The sequence below is a fragment of the Cyprinus carpio genome, chromosome B17 (genome assembly GCF_018340385.1).
Source record: "Cyprinus carpio isolate SPL01 chromosome B17, ASM1834038v1, whole genome shotgun sequence".
In the NCBI taxonomy this organism is placed as follows: Eukaryota; Metazoa; Chordata; class Actinopteri; order Cypriniformes; family Cyprinidae; genus Cyprinus; species Cyprinus carpio.
In genome coordinates, this window is record NC_056613.1 from 10,355,468 (window position 1) to 10,372,578 (window position 17,111).

Here is a 17,111-nt window from a genome sequence, read left to right on the forward strand (position 1 = left end):
TGCAATTTATCAAATAGTTATTGTGAGCTGCATTATAAGATCTATTGGGCATAATGTGCAGAGGTTAGAGGTGACTTTATTAAGTCTATTAATATGGGTTATATTAATTATATTAATTAACGTGGGTTTCCTCAGCATTATCACATGCTAAACTTCATGCACATCTCTGTGTTTAGGCTTTTTGGTAGTAGGACAGATAATGTGCATTATTTTATTTGAGTTATTTATTTATTTTTGCTCTAGTCTTGTCCAAATGAACTAAAGTGATGGTGAGAGAGTCAGAGAGGATTTGCTTTTAGTTGGGATTCTCCCTGTTTTTGTGATTTACGGAACATTTCCTTCAGATTAGCCAGCCCACGCAGAGCACATTAACTAAAGTAAATTTATTTAAATTATTCCATTATTATTATTATAATTTCCCCTGTCTGCTCTCAGAAAAACATTATATAATGAATCAAAAAAGGCATTAGCTCCTTTATCCTTTTATATTCCGTCTATAAAAGGTAGTATGTTGGTGGATGAGAATTGGATTTGAACAGGCTAATGCCATCCATAACAAATGAGAGTCTGGATGAGGTTTTAACGTGCAGCAGAGCATCATGGGAAATTTCAGGGATGTTACCTTCACTAAGGACAAATGGATCTTTTTTTTTCGCAAAAACCAATATCATGGCACATTTCAAAAAGAATTCTTCGATCAAGAAAATACATTTTTTTAGTTTACTTTTCTGAAGTTTGACCAACATGCAACTTTCAGGAACTCTTTCAGAAGTTAATGCATCTTGATGAAGCTTTTAAGATTTTTTTTCAAGCTGAAGCGCACGAAAAGTACGGTTGAATAAATGTGTGGTTTTTGATAGTCATGAACAATTAATTAACTAGTTCACCTTATTATTCTGTGAGATATTTTGTTGCAATAAAGATCATTTTTGAATGTTGCAAGTCTTGTTTGACTCTTAATTCGTAATTAATAATTAAAGGAGCTCGAATGATCTCACATAAGGTTACATCAACCTTTTTATGTAAGTAATGGTGGCTAAAACCCTGCTTTCAGAATGCTTTTTAAATACATCTATAATACTTTGCCTTAATCAGAAAATACCCCCCCCAACTCACTCTCTTTACATACACTCTTTCACATACATGCAGTACACGTGATGCTGTATAAGAAGGATTATTAGGAAGGATTTAGAGCAGGATTTTATTCAAAATAAGTATATTAGAATAATTGTTAATCGATGACTCCTATTGCATCTCTTAAATCTTCAGTTGGATTACAAGAACATCTGGACAACAAGAAATGTCTAATTTCTTCAATTTATCTTTAAATTATTGTATATATGTAGTCTATACAGGACATATATACAGTATGATTAAATGTGACCATACAAGGAGGCCTGTTTCTGTTCAGATACAGTATGTGGTGGTACAGTTTGGGTGTAATTGCTTTTGCGTCAATAGTCTCTGCTCATTCTGTTACAACAGTGATAGATGGTTTCTTAAGAGCCCAAAATGAAAGTATTTGAAAAGACAAAAAAAAACAAGAAAAAAAAACAAGGCCTAATCCCATTGGATTATTTACGCTGCCTTCTACACGATTAAACTACAAAAATGAAATTAAAATGTGTGTTCAATAGGATTTTCAGGGAATTTCCTACAGTGCTGCTTGAAAAAACACTCTGATAATAAGCAACAATAACTAATTCTGTTACAGTAGATCTAATGTTATTTTGCATGCTCTGGGGTCTTGTATTCTCAGGTTAACAGAGCAAGATTAAATTATTATTTCATTCTAGGAAGATCTTAGATTTCTTATTTTTTGTGTTTACATTAGACCTGAAAAAAGTAATCTATGCTATTACAAAACAGAACAGTCTGTAATAAAGAAATCCATTTAAAAGACTTGCGTGTAAATAACAGATTTATTTACGTGTTTTGAATGCCACTGAATTAAAAGAAAAATAAGTTTGCATAAGATAAATATTCAAATTTGCTATTTAAATATGCAACTTGCACATATAAGGAAATCAATTCAAATATGATTTTAATGTAGTTAATAAATATAGATTGGCACTTGTTTTAAAAGATACAAGGCAGGTTAATAGGGCAGGGTGTTTGGGGTATATCAGTGATTGTCTGTGTATTTCCACCCATTTTACATCAGCTGAGTCCAAGTGACTGGATTAGTGGTTTTGCGTGGCTCTTAATAATGTGATGTAATTGCTATAAATTTGCTTTAAATGGTTATGCAGACCACATAACTAATGGCTTAATCATCATTGTTAAAAATGTGAAGGGGAGATTAAGGGACCATTAAACATTAAATTGCTAAAAGCTATTAAGAGCTTACATGTACTGTAAAAATCATTTTAATTGTGAAAGATTATAAAAATGCTGTAGAAACAGTAAAAACCTATTCATTGGTTAATTTCCTTATATATGTAATACTGTAATAGATGTAACCTTACATTTTATGTAACATCACAGTAAAATACTGTTAAATGTAAAATTTATGTAAGTGAAAATGAACAAGTCATCTTATAAATTACACTAGAAAAATGTAAACTGACATTCCTAGAGTTCTCTGCATGCGTGACAGATCACATTTGATAATTGTTTCTTAATAGTTTTTGTTATTAGTTATGTACATTAGGGTTTTAACTCTTTAATGTTTATTGCGTTATTTCAGTGTCATGTGTGTTACCATGGTGTTTTGTGTATGTTTCACCTCAGCTTGTGGCTTGTGATGAGCTTTAACCCTTCATATAGCTTTCTATTTAAAGGAATACCTCACCCAAAAATTTAAATTTCCTAGTTTATTTATTTATTCAGTTTTAACATGTAAAATTTACAGTTTGTTTTGTAAACATGTTTACATTTTTCTGTTGTTTTTTTTACAGAATTATTTTGGCAACCACAACCTTTTTTTTTCTTTTTTTGTAAAAACGGTATGTTTGCTAAATTCCAAAACTCTGATGCTATATTGAAGAATTCAAACTGACACAGTTATTGGAAGAGAAATTACCCGAAAAGACTTGTGGAGGAGAACATATACATCGGCTCTTCAGCTAAATGAAGAAAATGAACAGCAGAAATTTTGTGAAAACACCTTTTATCACTAATACTTGCACCACTGTTTGTTGATCCTCAGTCCCTTCTCTCTCTCTCTCTCTCTCAGTTCTTTAGAGTCCATATGTAGTATGCAAACTGCCACTCAGCCCATTATTGGTGAGTAAAAAGACAGAGATCAGGTCATTTATTCAGTGCTGAGGGGGGCAAGGAGGAGGGGTCGTGTTTCTGCTGCAACTGTTGAGGTACGTCTGTAATGTCTGCTTAAGATATAATGGGGGAAGTCATGTATGCATCGCTCTTTGAGGGGGGCGGTCAGAGTGCAACAGTTTGGAGGGATGGCCATCGTCCCCTTCCCCCTCAAAGCAGTCCGCCCGCACTGATTTTTGATAAGTGAGAACAGTCTTATATTAGGCGGGCCATTGCCCCTCACCCCTGTAGGACCTTGTGTCCTAGATAGATGTGCTCACACACATGCACGTAAAATGAGAGCATATGGTCCTTTCAAGCTCGCACTGTGCTAGCAGACACACTCAATGGGAAGCGTCAAATGAATATCATCAAAACCATCTCCATCCCCCTCATTATGGGTCACTCATTGGCTGAAATTCGCGCTCAGATGGGGGCGTCACATGTTGCATGAGAAAGTGTAGGAGGGAACCACAGATTGGCCCATATAGCAGGCCTAATGTTGGTTAATTAAGGTAATGAATGGAGATGTGCCACAGGTCATGTAGCTGCCACAGCCTGGTAAACTTTAACAAAACTCATAGGACCATGAGAGACCAGCTGGTGCCATATTGAAAACAGCACAATGAAAGTGTAATTGGCTCTCTGGGTCTCAGGAGGTTAAGAGGGAAGCATTAAATAATGGAAATGGGGCTTTAAAATGGCAACTTTAAAGCATTTGTGCAGAACCTGTTGCTCTTATAACAAGCACATTTTTTTAAACAATTCACAAATAGAAGATTGTATATTTGTAAATCATAAAAACAATAGGTGTACTGTTCAAAACTAAGATAAACATTTTCAGACTAATGCCACTGCATTTATATTTTGTTATCTAATGCAGTTAAATTTTTGTGGCTTAAGTGACCAAATGCTTTTATTGGCCAAGTTGATTCAGATTAAATCTGCTCAAATAAAATGAATCAGCGGATTCAAATTATAAGCAAAACAATTTTATGTGAGTGGAAAATTTTTGGATACTAAGCAAACTAACAAAATAACTTAAGCTAATTTTAAAAATATAACTATTATAAATAAATATATCTAAAAAAAAAAAAAAACAGCAAACTAACAAAAGCATTTAAGCAGATTTATCATTAACTACAATTATGAGTCTGCCTATCGAAAATAGTTGAATGTAACAAAATTATATGAGTAATTTGTATTGTCTTTTCAAACCCTTCACATCGTTCCTATGACATTGTTGCCAGTTACACTTCCGGGTGCGCGAGGGCGCGCCTGTGTATTGGAACGCGTGACGACGTGCGTATTCGCTCCACGTCATCTCCACGCTGGACGTTACTGACGTAATCAAAACGAGACAAGAAGAGTTTTAAGAATCTTTCAAAGGGAATATCGTGTCAAAATCTAATCATGAGTATTCATCGACACCGAAAACACGACTTGCACTCGAAGGAGTATGATCTTGCCACAGAGAGCTAGGTATAACAGTCTTAAATATATTTACTACATTGTTGACTCACAAGATTGATATCCACTCTTACACTATTCTTGAGAAATGAGACAAAATTTAATTTCAATAAAGTAAAAGTAAAGTATAAAGTTGATATTTTGGATTAATATGCTCAACATATCTGTTTAGGAGCATATCTAAGTTAGTATTTTCTTGTACAGTGTGTGTGTCTATATCAATCACCTGGGTAAACATACATATACCAAATTAATGTCAAATATTCATTATAAATATTGGCAAATCAAGAATTCGCTTAAAAGTATAACTTACATAACTCTATCTATTGAACTCTCGTCACGGTCAGAAAATCAGTGTTAAGAAAATATCCGTATTTTTCATATAACGCGTCGCGTACATTAAATAGAGCAGCTGTTTGTTTTTCGGGTGTTGCTAGGTAAGTTACTAGTAGGAACGTCTTAAAAATAATGAAATTATCTACATATCCCAAAGACAATTTTTTTTACAATTTGTGTGATGAAGATGACATATCATAGTTGTGGCAGAAAATAAATAATACGTATAATTGGTTATATTTGAGTTTTTCATGTATTGAGTTATAACCGGTATATAAATATGTCTACATGTAATTCTTTGTTAGTTGTAAGTCAGCTGGGTGAGTGATATTTCATACTTGTTGGTCTTATAGCAAATAAAAACTCATTGTTATGATGTGTTGTTTTTTGTTTTGTTTTTGTTTGTTCTGGAGGTAGTGGAGAGAGCTGAGAAGCCTGCTGCATTTGGAAATTGACTCCAAATCATGTACCTCTGGCTGCCATTATGAGGTTCCCAAAGCTAGCTTTCGTCTTTATGTTTGTGGGCTGTCTGGTGGTCTACCTCACCTACGTCAAACGCCATTATGATGACTCCAAACCACAATTACCTGACCAGCTGCCCCTGCATAGGATGGACATCCATAAACAGTCGACCTCAGCTCAGGTGGTCAGTGAAAGTTTCCAGTATGGTATTATGTTTGATGCTGGAAGCACTGGAACCCGGATTCACATCTTCAAATTTCAGATCGAGCCAAATGGTATGTTAAAATTGTCCATTGTCCATTTCAGTCCACTTAGAGAAACACTGCCAAATTCTCGGCCTGTTCCACATAACAAAAGCTTTTTTCATAACAATGACTACAGAATTTTCTTCTGAAAGTGTAGTCTGGTAACTTTAAATATGTGTAACAACAAACTAGCAAGCAGTGTTATTGTTGTTATTATTATTATTAACTAAAACTTAAAAATGTGTTTTTGTTAATTGATACAAAGCTGAATTAAAATAAAATGTAAATGTTATATTAAAAAGTAAAAACACTAAAACTGAAATAAAAATAAAGCTAAATTGAAAAGTTAAAAAATATTAATAAAAAGAGCAAAGGCACATAAAATACTGTAGTTGTTTATAAATAATAATAAAATAGCACAAAATATATTTCCCACCAAAATACGTAGTTACTAAAGTCATTGGTAAATGGTAAAATTCCTTGAAAAAATTAACTGATGATGATTTTATAGTAGTAATAATAGTAATACATTTTATAGTAGTAATAAATATAGCTATGGTATTTTGGAGGAAATTATGGTTATGGTGGTTAATATTTGTATTGGCTGCTTAGATCAATTTAACTTTTTATTTGAAACAAACCGTGGTATTTGAAAACTAGTAGCCAAACCGTATTTCGACAGTTGTGGCTGTAATACAAATACTGTATTGCTTACTCACCTAATTATTTATTAAGTTACCTGACTGCCAAATACCATAGTGTTACTATAGTAAAAACCATGTATATGTTGACTGTGTGGGCGTTATCCACAGATATTAGGTTTACTGTCTAGCACAGCACTGATCGTCTAATGGCTTAGTTATCGCATCGCAATTCAGAGCTAAATCAGTTAAGTGCTGCTTTAGCCTTTATTGTTAAACCTATGATTGTCATATTATAATGGACAGCAAGTAATCTATGCTATTAGGCACACTCTCTCATGCACACACATGCCTGTTCACATCCTAGCTAAGCCACATGGGTCAAAGGTCACACTGAAGAGTATGGTTGTTGTTTTTTTATCAGAGGCTGAAACATGTTCTTTATTATGCAAAGGTTGATATGTTACAAGCCATGTGGAACCCTATGTTACACATATACAGTACATTTATGAATGTCTTTTTATATATACACTACAAAAGTGTAAACATTTGTTTTTTAAAATCTTTGTGTTTTAACAGAAGCTCCTAAATTAGCCCATGAGACATTTAGAGCTATAAAACCTGGACTGTCTGCATACGCTGATGACCCAGAAAAGGTAACTAGTAAGATGTGTTCAAGTTTTATAATTGTGAACCCATCATAAATGCCTCAGGGTTGTGATAGTATCTTTTTTTTGTCTGCAGTTTAATGATAGTAATGTTTTTTACAGAGTAAGGAAGGACTGTTGGAACTGTTAAATGTTGCTAAAGACACTGTTCCTGAGACATTATGGAGTTCTTCCCCGCTCATGCTCAGAGCCACGGCAGGGCTCAGACTGCTGCCTGGTGAGAAGGCCACAATCCTGCTGGACAAGGTCAGAGAACCATCAGTGCCAGAGTGAACATACACTATATAGTTTTAATACTACAACACAATTTTGGGAGGTGTTAAATGACACAGTAACATTAGAAATGCTGTGATGCACAGTTCCAAAGCAAAAGTAAATTGTCAAGGGTGGAGTCAAATCTTTTTTTAAATTCAATAAGAATTTTAGAAGTGTGTTAAAGGTTATGGAGATTAGAGCTATGTCTTCAGACATTTCTTGTTTAGCCTGTCCTCTTTGTATTTCCTAATTATGTCACAGTATCTGTAACATGTCATGCCATGTTAAATCTAAAATCTCTGCTGCAGGTGAGGGAGGTGTTTAGCGAATCCTTGTTCCTGTATAGACCAGACAGTGTGTCAATCATGGATGGCACAGATGAAGGTACTGTGTCAATTACTTCTTTGCCATACTGTAAGTTCATGTCAGGTTCATAATAAAAAGAGCTCTTATTTTGAAATTGTAATAGATTGTACTGCAACTTTTAATCTTTGTGTAACCTACCGTATCTGCTGTAGGTTACAGACTTCCATGGTGACTTTTTAGCATGTAATGCATTTAACAACAGTGCTTTTGATTACTGTATTTTGACAGTCAGATTATAATTCATATTAATTATTTTTTTCAGAACAAAAATTAACACGATAATTTTAAGTCTAATTTGAAAATAAAGACTAAACAACTTTAATTATATATGTTTGTAACATTAATATATCAGCCAAAAAAAAAGACGAAAGTACATAACAAAATAACTAAAACTTAAACTAAACTCAAATTGAAAACTGAAAATAAAAGCTATATCAGAATGTTAATAAATACTTTGATATGAATAATACTAAAATAACACTGCGGTAAATATATTTCCCACCAAAATACCATTGTTAGTAAAGATGGTAAAATTCTTAAAAAATGAAAAGTAGGGGTACTTTAGTGTTTCTGTTCAAGTAGATGATTGTAATGTTGCAGTGTTTTGCTGTGCTGAGATCCATGCAGAAGTCTGTCTGCCATGAATGTGAAACCAGCAGATGTTACTGTACATCTCTAGCTCGTCAAAAGCCTCTGGTCACTGCGGTCAAGCATTTGTGCTTCTGGCAGAAAGATATAAGTTGTAAATTGAAATTTTCTTCAGTAATAGCTTGAGCTGTGTGTATATTAACGATAGATAATGCGTATATGGGACTTTAATCCAATCCTTTAAAATAGTTCACACAAGTAATAATGAGCCCAGGGGATAATGTCCCGTGTGCACTATAATCTCAGCAACAGATTAGCACCCATTAATTTGCAATGCTGTAAATTCTAGTGTTTAGCAAAAGCCAAGTTGATACTACTTTTTTTTGTTGATATACAAGTTCTTTTTTGCTTAATGGGTAGCAATTTATATTTGAGATTTTGTTGTAAAATTAATGCTTAAACTCTGCAGGTCCCATAACCGGATAATCTGAGTCTCATTATCAGTGCGAGTCTGAACTCTCCTGAATGTACAAGCTTACCCAACCAGATTAGTCCATCACAGCAAATCATACAGACTTATTGTTAATGCTGTGCGTAAGTGGTGTATGTGAGGGAGACGGCAGGGATGGAGTTTATAGACACTAAGTGAGTTTGGTTATTTCTGAGGGCTAAAGCCCCTTACTTTGTTAAGATGCAACCTACATTCAAAACAAACATAGAGTTTTAGTATAAAGATCCGATGATGCATTCACTCAGAGAGTCTTTGCGATTTGGCTGGACCTTGACTTTATGTTAATGCCAAACTCTTTAAATTCACCAACATATGTTGTACACTACTGTTCAAACATTTTGGTCAGATTTATTTATTTATTTATTTTTTTGTTAAAGGAATTAATACTTTTATTCAGTGAGAATGTATAGTGTTAATCAAAAGTGACAGCGAAGACATAATGTTATGAATGTTATGATGTCTTTTTCAAATAAATGCTTTTATTCACCAAAGACAACTGAAAAATGTGTATCATGGTTTCCAAGAATCTTGTTAAATAAAAAATGTCTGCTGCTAGTTTCTGAGGTTGGGACATTTCACCGACATGAAAACAATTAATTTTTTTGCATCTTAGCTTCAGTAGATGCTCTTTTTGGGCTGGGATGACATTTTGTACTATGAAGCTAGTATTTTTTTTATAGCAGTTCAATTCAAGTTTATTTGTATAGTGTTTTTCACCATGCAAATCATTGCAAAGCAGCTTTACAGAAAATTAAAGTTTCTACATTATATTTAGTAATAACTTATCAGTGGATAACTTATCTCAAGTTGATGTCTGTATGGCAGAAATGGACAGTTACATTCAAATCTTTTATCTAAAAAGTTCAAGGAAAATTTGACTTCTCAATTATATGATCTTTTTATGGTCAATGGTGGTATGCAGAATTCTTGTACTAAAAATTAATGCACATTTGTATTTACACAGGCATGTCAGCGTGGATTACCATCAACTTTTTATTGGGTAAGCAAATTTTAGTAGTCACGTTATGTTTCATGTAATCAGCAACAAAACGATGACAGATTAATCTAGCCACAAATTTATTTCCCTGCCTGCATGCCATTTTTGTTTTGTTTCTTTACGGTAACTTGAAATAGTTTGGTTTGATCTTAGTATAATTAGTTAAAGTGCTTTAAAAAAGTCTCTTTACCTCTCACAGGTGTTCTTCATGGTACTGAGTCTCCTAAAGTAGGCATGCTGGATTTAGGAGGGGGCTCGACTCAGATCACCTTTGCTCTACAGGATGAAGTAAGCCATGTACATTCATGTACTGTATATGTACATATAGCTGTATCCTCCTGCTAATGAAGCCTTGACACTCCTAACAAACTACCATGATGGTCTCCCATCCTATGCATTAATCCGCAAATGTCCTGCTAATCCGATAGGCCTGGTAAATAAAGATTGTTGTACATTGGGCTGAGAGAGTTAGAGAGATTCTTGGTTTGAACTAGGTCAGGTTTTGTACAGGGGGATTGAGGACCAATTTATCATGTCATTACACAATTACTCTGAGAGCTTTAGTTCCAAACATGAGCTCAGATGAGAACTGCCATGCAGATTGCAGCTTAGTTATAGTTGCTGACAGATATTGTGTTAAATAAATAATATGTACTTAAAACTGCCACAGTAGGCAATTGCTGACTAATGTTGTATTAAATAAGTATACTGGACAAGAAACTTGAAACGGAAGCAGGCAGTGATGAGATTAATACACATTAGAAGAGTAAAAAAAACTTTCCTTTCTCTTTCTGTAATCCCTCCCGGTCTAGTTTTTACTAATCTGAACAATGTCTGACTTGATTTGCCTCTTTATAATGAATCACTTGTTGTATTCCTCAATTGTAAGTCGCTTTGGATAAAAGCATCAGATAAATTAATAAACTTAATATTTGTCATTCTACCAAATTCCCACTTAAAGGATTAGTTCACACAATAAAGAAAATTCTTTCATTAATAACTCACCCTCATGTCGTTCCAGACCTGTAAAACCTTCGTTTATAAACACATAAGGAATTAAGATATTTAAAAATACGGTCGAACCATTGATGTCACATGGACTATTTTGTCGATGTTCTTGGTAAATTTCTGGACCTTGAACATGATAGGTCTTTTGCTGTCTATGGAGGGTCAGATAGCTCTCGGAATTCATCAAAAATATCGTCATTTGTGTTCTGATCAATTGAAGGTCTTATGGGTTTGGAACAACATGAGGATGAGTTATTAATGACAGAATTTTCATTTTTGGGTGAACTAACCCTATAAGAAGTGAAGAGAGCAACCTTTAATGCATCAATATTTGCTTGTTTGTGTTTGTTCCTGTGCAGAAAACCATCCAGAGCTTACCCCTTGATTATGTGACATCATTTCAGATGTTCAACATCAGTCATGCTCTCTACTCATACAGGTAAAGTCAGTGGATATTTGTAAATTGGGTCTCACATTTTAGAGACTATATTGTCTGTATTTTTTTTTTTTTTCTGTTTTCGCCAAGGAAAATATTTCCAAGCAAAGCCGAAGCAGCTTTTGAACCACTCATTTGCGTTAATGATTCAATGCTCCATTCCTAAACACATTTCTGAATGAATCGTTTGAATGAATGATTCAGTGAATTAGGGACTTGCCGCCACCTACTGGAGGTTTTAGTGTCATCTTTTTCCAGTGACAGGCCTAAACCAGCCAAGGTACAAGCTCAAAAACACACTAAGAAATCCCTCCAAAATATCAAGTCAAGACATAATTTTTGTTGATTTTGCACACCCCTACTTCTAAAAAACATTTTAACATTTAAAAAATAGTGCCAGTTTGACTTTTTTCTGTCTTTTACATTTAGATCTCACTGAGCAGTCAGAGAAAAATAAAAATTTCTAGTCAAAAATCGGCAGAATAAATTCCCAATACTAAAAAAATCTGTTACTTTGTTAAAATAAATAAAAATGAAACGTGCAGTAACTAATAATAATTTCTTGTTTATTTCATGTTTATAAACATTTGATAGTAAAGCACTAAGCTTGAGTTGGGAAGCTTACAATATTTATTTTATTAACAACAGTAACGTGCAAAATCAAATTTTTATGTAGAAAAGGTATATATTCTACTCCTATTAAATGTACCATTATTCATCTATAGTCTTATATGGAACTGACCAACAACTTCAGTGATTATGTGTGATGTAGTCGCAAATTGAAGAAAAGTGTTTTTCAAAGCACTTTGTGATTTTTCTTACTTCATACACAAAAGAGAGCAAAACTCTGTCAAAATCTGATTTCTTGATGATTTGATATTTTAGCCTAGTGATTTTATAATTTCAAAATATAAAGGAAGAGTAGCTATAAACGAATGTCTAATAAGCCAACAAGTGCTCCTCTGTTGCCATCTACAGGTTATAATGGTCATTAGATGTATTTTTTTAAATTTTACACAAGTGTTTGTTCACCACAGTATATTTTGGTCATTCCATTGAAAATAGCATTCAAATTGAATCATTTAGGAGCTTTAAAGTGCTGGCAACCGGTGTGTGAAATGATTGTAAGTAATTGAAAATTCAAAAGGTTGAACAAACCCTGAAATTAATAATGTAATAACATTTAACTATTTCTACCACAACACCATGGTTACAGTTAGCTTACTGCTTCTGGTTTTCTATGTTAGCGCTGTTTGATCGGTTTATAACAGAGAATTCTGTGCAGAATTTGAATGCATCTCACTAGATCTCACAACAACATTTTATTCATTCTGCGGCAAATTCAAACACTTCTCACTGGATCTCGCAGCGTTGTGCAATAACAGTGTCACGAAATCAACTTTGGTTCCTGAGTAAAGCTGTTCTGAGCTCGGACAAGTTTGTCTGTGTTGATAAACGGTCCGTGCTGCGCTGCTCAAACAAGTAGCAGGATTTTGTTGCTTTTGTTTCGTTTGCCGTTTGATATCTCTCATATTATGCGACAGAAATGGCAGCGCTAATTGAACAACGTGGTGGTCGCGCCCGTGCGACCGCATACAAAATTTACCCGCACCGGCAGAAAAAATGGTCGCAGTCTGGAGCCCTGCAGGTGAATTTAGGCTTTAATTTTTATCTTTTTTTTTTCTTTTTCTCACTCAATTTGAGCAAATAACTGATAGTACAATATCATGCATTCCTCAGGCTGGTCTTCATTACATCTCATTGAAGAATCCTCAACACTCAGAAATACAATATTATCATATTACTCTATCCGTTTAAAGACTTCAGCTTCTCTGTGGCTTTTTCCTGTGAGGTTACATGACTTGCAATCCTCTAGCACTAGGGTGAAACCTCTGCCCGATATTTGACACCGCCACCCATTGGTTCCTGTGCTTGGTCGGGCCGTCCAGGGCTTTCTAGGTTATGTGAGCTCAGTGTTTAGTGCGGGCAGCACATGTGTTTATGAGGCAGTGTGTGTTCGCCTCGCCTCGCACTCCTGATTAGAGCGTAATCACACAAGCCTCCAATTACAATCCCATCACCGGACACATCTCCAGATTACTAGAATTACTAGTTATTCATGGCAGGAGATTTGACACAACAAACCCTCCAGCAGAGACCAACCAAGCAAAGTCTGTACTCATTGACATTTAAAAGGCAAGATGGTGATGAGGATAGGATGTGGGATCACTTATGGCGTACGACAGTTGCTTCAGTAGTGTGCAATTCTCATATCTCATATACTCATATGAAATTCTGAAATATTTGACTTATATTAATGTTATAATATGTACATGGTATTTTAATTTTTATACCAATTTTAATAAAAAATAAAAATATTTGTGTTTTGTATGTTCATTCCTTTAATGTCTCTTCTCTTTCTCTGTAGTTACCTCGGCCTGGGGTTGATGTCAGCCAGACTTGCTGTGTTAGGAGGGATTGAAGGACAGCCTTGTATGTGGTCTACAATCTCTCTTCATCTTTGGCTTTTAAAGACCTCATTCGCTCGATAAATAAGCCATTATCTAATCTCTTAATAACGCACTGAAGATTAATTCCTTGGTGGCCAGCTGTTGCACTGATTTAGCTGAGGCCAGAGAGAGAAACTGCTATCAGTGCAGCAGCTTCCGCCTGCAGTTCACTACTGAGATTTACATTTAGTACACTACAAATATAATCAGATTTCTTTGTTTATAGTTTTGTCCGTTGTATAAGTGTATTCTGCTTCTCTCTGAGTGGGTTTTAAGGTTATTATGAGCAAAGACACGCATAAACGTGTTTTTATGTTTGGCCACCAGGTGGCACTGCAGAGCTCGTGTTTGGATTTGTTCTCCAGTAGTGTCACAGTTATTCCACATAGTGGCAGTAAAAATGTTGTGATGTGCTTAAATAAATCATTTGATTGCTGTGTGTATGTGTTTTCAGTAGCAGGACCCCAAGAGCTGGTAAGTCCATGTCTAGCCCCAGATTACTCTGGACAGTGGGAGCATGCTGAAGTACTCTACACTGTTAAAGGGCAGAAAGCAGGTATGAAAAACGCTCTCTGCTTGGGTTAGGTTTTCGTATGTTCAGTTTTATTTACATTCAGTGTTACTCCCCAGAATTGTATTTATATTCACTTGTGTGTGTGCTCTCTTCTAGGAGAGCCCATCTATGAGACTTGCCTTACAAAAGTGGAAAAGATGATCTACAAACGTGTGAGAAAAATTGAGGGCGTGAAAGACGTGGACTTCTATGCATTCTCCTATTACTACGACAGGGCTGTGGATCTGGGCCTCATTGGTATGATATTAGCCTGATTGCTGTCATTTGATTTAAGTCAAACATTGTTTTTTTTAGATTTAAGAGTAACAAGCAATGAGTTGAACTTTAATTTGAGTAATTCACAAATCACTTTCTGTGTCTCTGACTCAGATGAAAGCACAGGGGGGTCTGTCAAAGTCAGTGATTATATTGAAGGTGCTAAAAAAGGTAAGTGTGTCCTTGTAACAGAATGTAGGTGTATATGATGTCAGTATATGACAAATGTAATAATGTAAATAAAATGTAATGCTTTTATTAAGCAAGGATGCCAAAATTGATGAAGAGTGACAAAAAACCTTTACATTGTTACAAAAATAAATTCTTTCTACCTTCTATTCATCAAGGAATTCTGAAAAAAAATAAAATAAAATCATATCAGGTTTCCAAAAAATATTAGTAAGCACACCTGTTGTCAACATTAATAATGATCAGTGTTTTAGAATGTTATTAGATTGATTTCTGAATCATGTGACACTGAAGACCGGAGTAATGGCTGCTAATAAATTGAGCTTTGATATCATAGGAATACATTTTAAATTTTAAAATATATTAAAATAGAAAACATATTTTAAATTATAATAATATTTCTCAATATTACTGTTCGCTGCTGTTTTTTCTTAAATAAATGCAGCATTGGTGAGAATGAGCGATTCCTTAAAAAAAAAAAAAAAAAAAAACACTAAAAATAAAACGTACAGACCCCAAATTTTTTAAGTTAGGTAGTGTAGAATTTCCAGTACTGCAAAAAAATATAAAAAATAACATGTCATGGTGTCATTATTACTAGATTATTAGTCATACTCAAAAGAACTGATAAAATGTAAATGAATTGAATGTGGTCGGTTTGGATAAAAGCATCTGCCGAATGCATAAATGTAATGTAAATGTACATTTGATAAATAATCCAATCTGTTTAATTTTGCTTAACAAAACATTAACTAATGCTCTTCTGCTCCAGTGTGCAATAACATGGCAGCTGGAGGAATAAAGGAGAGTCCGTTCCTGTGTTTGGATCTGACCTACATCTCGGTACTTCTTCAGGAGCTTGACTTCCCTCCTGATAAAGAGCTGAAGGTGTGCTACTCTTGATCTAAAGGACTGTGAAATAGTTACTTTGTTGTGACTTTTGGACACAGATTGCAACATGTTAACTGCAGCAGTATGGGTTTTATCTGTAATATTTTGAGGAATAATGGTGATGCGGTGATTTTTGTTTAACACTATCATTCTGTTTAAATTTCAGCTGGCAAGACAAATAAATGACGTGGAGACTAGCTGGGCCCTCGGTGCCACTTTCCATTGCATAGAGTCAATCCATAAGCATGGGACGTGCTGAAAACATAGACACTTGCAATGTTTGTACCTGATTTTAATGCCCTAGGAAAAATATCAACATTGATTGTATTTGCCATTTTGTCATTGAATTTATTCACAGTGTGAGTTCTTATACATACCTCTGACTTTCTGAATGTTTCTGTTTTCCTGCTATGAGTGAAGGTAAAATGTTTGTACTGGTTAAGGTGTTTACAGCATGTCAGAATCGTTTTAGTCAGGGTTAATTATATAAAACTGATTAAAAACACTTGATTCCCTCAAGCTCAAAGTTCAAGTTATTTTATTTTTATGTTATATTTAATTATTCTCTAGCTTCTAGTTTGATGTATTATGTTACCCAGTATGTTCAAGCAAATCATGTACTTCATATTATATATTATCTGCTCTCAGATGGAAGGAAAACTGACCAGAGCTGTTACTGTCATGTACTTTTCTCCTGTAGTTATAAACTAAATGTGCCTATTATTAAACATAGGAAATATGTTTATATAAAATGCCATATAAATATAATCTTAAAAAAAAAAAAAAGTTGAAAACTGTGCCCTGTGTGAAGTATTTAAAAGTGCGATTGCAAATAAAGTTCACAAGAAGGTCATAAAGTGAGACAGCAGGATGTGGTCTGCCTTGTGTGCGCTCCCATCACATCTTTCACCTGTTCAGACATGCTGCTGGTCTTTCTTGGCACCAGCAGGTGTCACAACACTAAAGGGGGGGGGGGGGGGCTGGGCAGCCCAAATGTCACAATTTATTACTAATTGTTACTCATCATAGGATGTTGTATTGAGGTCTTCAGAAAGTGCAGTTAATTTCCAAATCCGTGTCGCACTTACACAATATGATTTTCCTTTTCCTTGTCTGTGGACCTGAAGTAACATTTCTATCTCTGGGAAGCCTAGCCTAAAAAATACTTTTTTTTTCTTCACCTGAGACTACAACAATTCCTCTCTAAACCCCATAAAATCTGTATTTTATTTACTTTATTTCTCCCTGGTCTTTAGGTTTTCTAAGCAATATCCCTGTCAATAGTTTGTTTAAAAGACACCAAAGAGTCAAGAAGCAAGCTTGCATTTATTTATTTATTTATTGCCACCTATCAAGACAGGCATAACATAAAGTAATTCTAGAATAATTATTTAAATGTTTAAAATAGATTTAAATCAAGAATGGTTTGTCACTGCATGTCAGCTACTCAC

At 34.5% G+C, this 17,111-nt stretch overlaps 1 protein-coding gene across 3 annotated transcripts; it reads left to right on the forward strand.

Annotated features, from left to right (window-relative positions):
- Nucleotides 1-4,572: 4,572 nt before the first annotated feature.
- Nucleotides 4,573-16,179, forward strand: LOC122140149 (ectonucleoside triphosphate diphosphohydrolase 6-like). 3 transcript variants are annotated; one of them, XM_042742153.1, is made up of 14 exons: nucleotides 4,573-4,740; nucleotides 5,478-5,801; nucleotides 6,992-7,068; nucleotides 7,183-7,326; nucleotides 7,644-7,719; nucleotides 9,765-9,800; nucleotides 9,997-10,085; nucleotides 11,165-11,244; nucleotides 13,670-13,734; nucleotides 14,209-14,307; nucleotides 14,422-14,562; nucleotides 14,695-14,751; nucleotides 15,542-15,657; nucleotides 15,827-16,179. In XM_042742153.1, exons 2-14 carry the CDS (start codon nucleotides 5,549-5,551, stop codon nucleotides 15,917-15,919), a joined length of 1,326 nt encoding a protein of 441 aa, XP_042598087.1. In that variant the 5' UTR covers nucleotides 4,573-4,740; nucleotides 5,478-5,548; the 3' UTR covers nucleotides 15,920-16,179. The 3 variants fall into 3 exon arrangements, with proteins under 3 accessions (XP_042598087.1, XP_042598086.1, XP_042598085.1); XM_042742152.1 differs by having other exon boundaries at nucleotides 5,482-5,801; nucleotides 14,206-14,307; XM_042742151.1 differs by having other exon boundaries at nucleotides 4,574-4,740; nucleotides 14,206-14,307.
- The last annotated feature ends 932 nt before the right edge of the window (nucleotides 16,180-17,111 follow it).